This window comes from Propithecus coquereli, unplaced genomic scaffold, assembly GCF_000956105.1.
Source record: "Propithecus coquereli isolate 6110/MARCELLA unplaced genomic scaffold, Pcoq_1.0 Scaffold51, whole genome shotgun sequence".
Classification (NCBI taxonomy): Eukaryota; Metazoa; Chordata; class Mammalia; order Primates; family Indriidae; genus Propithecus; species Propithecus coquereli.
In genome coordinates this window covers 6,229,618-6,232,680 of record NW_012150952.1, presented here as the reverse complement: position 1 = coordinate 6,232,680, position 3,063 = coordinate 6,229,618, and the positions used below count along the sequence as shown (strand labels likewise).

The 3,063-nt window shown below is 36.0% G+C and overlaps 1 protein-coding gene across 2 annotated transcripts in view; it reads left to right on the top strand.

Annotated features, from left to right (window-relative positions):
* The window catches only part of RPRD1A (regulation of nuclear pre-mRNA domain containing 1A), an 89,080-nt gene that overhangs the window by 37,500 nt on the left and 48,517 nt on the right, over positions 1-3,063 (top strand). For both annotated transcript variants that reach the window (XM_012656598.1, XM_012656597.1), the window contains exons 3-4: positions 2,595-2,701; positions 2,787-2,884. In XM_012656598.1, the coding sequence (XP_012512052.1) occupies positions 2,595-2,701; positions 2,787-2,884 (205 nt within the window). The remainder of the gene's footprint in view (positions 1-2,594; positions 2,702-2,786; positions 2,885-3,063) is intronic.

Here is a 3,063-nt window from a genome sequence, read left to right as displayed (position 1 = left end):
TATTTTTTGAATTATTGCTAAGGTGGGCATTTGAGTACTTGAATTATAGCTTTCCTTTCAGAGACTCTGGTCTCTGCTATATTGCAATGAACTTCGTTAAGAGTGAATGAAGGTATTGAATTAAAAATTTGTGTGCTTATAGAGCTATCACTCTTATAACTAGTATTTCTGTATACACTTAGTACCCTTTCCCCTCATTGTTTATAATGATTTTAAGGTTTTCTAGTGCCTGGGTATATGTCATAACATTTTAAAATGCTTTGGAAATAAAGAATGTTTATTTAACGTATCATAAACCTGTTGAAAAATTTTGCCACAGAAAATTCTAAGGGCGAAAATCTATACTTTGGCTTATGCCCTTTTAACTACTTATTTCCAAACATTATATGCAGACATTTGATAGATTTACTGGGTAAATATTATTAGGGTAGACTATTAAATTCATCTAAATTATGGAATTCAGTGGTGAATGATGATGATCTGTATTGAATGATTTAAGGATGAAAATCTACTTAGCACATGCTGTGCAGTTATAGTAGACACATTTTTTAAAAAAGTGTGAAATATTGCTTTATGTTGCTTTCTTGAATAAGTATTATTTACTTTTCAATTTAGATATTTATTCAACCATCTTTTCAGATGTTGGTGTTTCTTAGTGTTAAGCCCTAGGCCCTTGTTGGGAGGTCATATTCTTTATTTGCCCTCTGAATGATTTTGTACACTGTATGTATTTAGTTATTACCCATGCTGTAATGACTTATAATCTTGTATTACAATCCAGACCTTTTTCCTTTGGGCATACGCCCGTGTGCCCAATGACATTTCTATTTGTATGCATCCCAGACATCTCAAACTCAGTGTCTGCTGCTGAACTCATTATTTCCTTGTTTCGTGCCAAACATAGATGGGCAACTCCATCTATGCAGATGCCCATGCAGGAAATTAGGTGTCATCTTCAACTCTTCTTTCTCCTTCACTCCCCCATATCCCATTATAGGACACATTCACTCAGTTCCTTAGATTTCTTTCTCTTCCAGTTATCATAATATCTTTTCTGTGTAATTGCAGTAGCCTCTTGTATTGTTTAATCCCTTTAGGAAACTGTAGACAGAATTGCAGAGCTGATCATAATACTTCCTTGCCTTTGAGTGGTTCCCATTTGTCTCAGAGATCAAGTCTAAAGTCTACGATGTTCCTTCATGGTGCTGCCTACCTCTCCAGACTCCTGTCTCACATTTATTCCACACACAATCTGCAGTCCACAGTTTAAGCTCTCTGAAACCTTTTTAGTTCTTTCTGCCTTAAAACTTTTATATATGTTGCCTCTCCCTAGAATTCAATAAAATATTTATTGACTACCTACTGTGTGCGAGGCCCTGATTAGTAGTGAACAAGACAAGATTCTGTTCTATTGGAGCTTATATTTCAGTAGATAACAAAGGTAATAACTAGATAGATAAGTGAATGCATATATTAAATATAATGTCAAATGACAAATGCTATGAAGAAACACAAAGCAGGGAAGGAGCCCTAGAGGGTATGAGGGTGCTCGGTTATATAAGGGAAAGAACAACTGTTTTGGGGAGGTGGCATATGTACAGAGACTAAAAGAAGGGATGAAACAAGCCATTTGTCTATCTAGCAGGAAAGGATTCCAGGCAGAGAGAACACTTGGCAGAAACAGTGAGATGGTTATGTGCTGGGCGTGTTTTGAGGCTCAGCAAGGAGATTCTGTGGGAGGAGGTACTAGGGAATATTGACTTGAGAGGTTGCCAGGAGACAGAGCATGTGAGCCTTATGGCCCAGGGTGAGCCTTATGGCCCAGGGTAAGGACTTTGGTTTTATTCTTGGTATGTTTGGTAGCTCTGGAAGAATCGAGAGCAGTATGATCTGATTTATATTATTAAATCTGCTTATATAAATCTGCTTTGTAGAGAATAGAGTAAAAGGGTAGAGATTGGGAGATCAGTGAGAAGACTGTTAATAAAAATCCAGGCAAGAGATGGTAGTGGCTCAGTCTACAGTGGTAGTGATGAGAGGTAGGAAATGGTTGGGAGTAGTCTGTCTCCCATTTCCCTGTATATCCAATTTTCAGATCTCAAATTAAATACGACTTCTCCTCAGGTACTCTTCCTGATCTCGCTTAAACTGGGCCATGTCTCTCTGATACGCCTATCTTTAGCACTTTGTTCCCTGTTGTGGCACTTACAAATAAGAGCTGCTGCAAGGCTTCATTTGCATCTCCATGTCAAAGATTGTACCTTGCTTAATAAATATTTGTTGAGTAAGTTAAAAAGTCACCTCTAAGAAATCTCCCTTAGCCTCATGTTTAGCCCCCCTTAGGTTAGGAACATTTTCTTTGTAAACCCCAGTGTTTTGTAATTTTTTGTTTAATAATATGTTTATAAGATCTTTAAGGGAATCAGGGAGTATGTCTTGATTGCTTCCCCCTTGAATTACTAGCCACATAATGGTGCTCAGTAAACATTGGGGAGTTTTTTCCAGGGAATGAATATCTGCTTGTTTTTAAAATCACCATTACCTTGTCAATAGCACTATGCATTTTTACCGTTAATATTTTTATTTTTCCTTAGTGAAACTGATGAAAGTTGTAAAAAGCACCTTGGAAGAGTGTTATCTATTTGGGAAGAAAGGTCTGTTTATGAAAATGATGTATTAGAACAACTTAAGCAAGCTCTGTGTAAGTATATAATCTTGATCTTTTATCATGAGCTCTTCCTTAAAATATATTGTTTCATTAAAACTTAACTGTTCTTTTAATTCAGATGGTGATAAGAAGCCTAGGAAGCGAACTTATGAACAGATAAAGGTGGATGATAATGAAAACTGTTCCTCTCTGGGATCTCCAAGTGAACCACCACAGGTAGAAGTTTTTCTCTGTTAAAAGAGTTATGTTACTTTTACTTTGGTGCTTTATTAATTTCAATGTTTTACTTCTGTAAATTTTTATTATAATTTTGGGTACAAGAAAGAAGCTACATTAATTATCTCTTATTTTCTGGTTAAGAAATTGCTTATGTTTAATGTAGTATGTTGTGTATT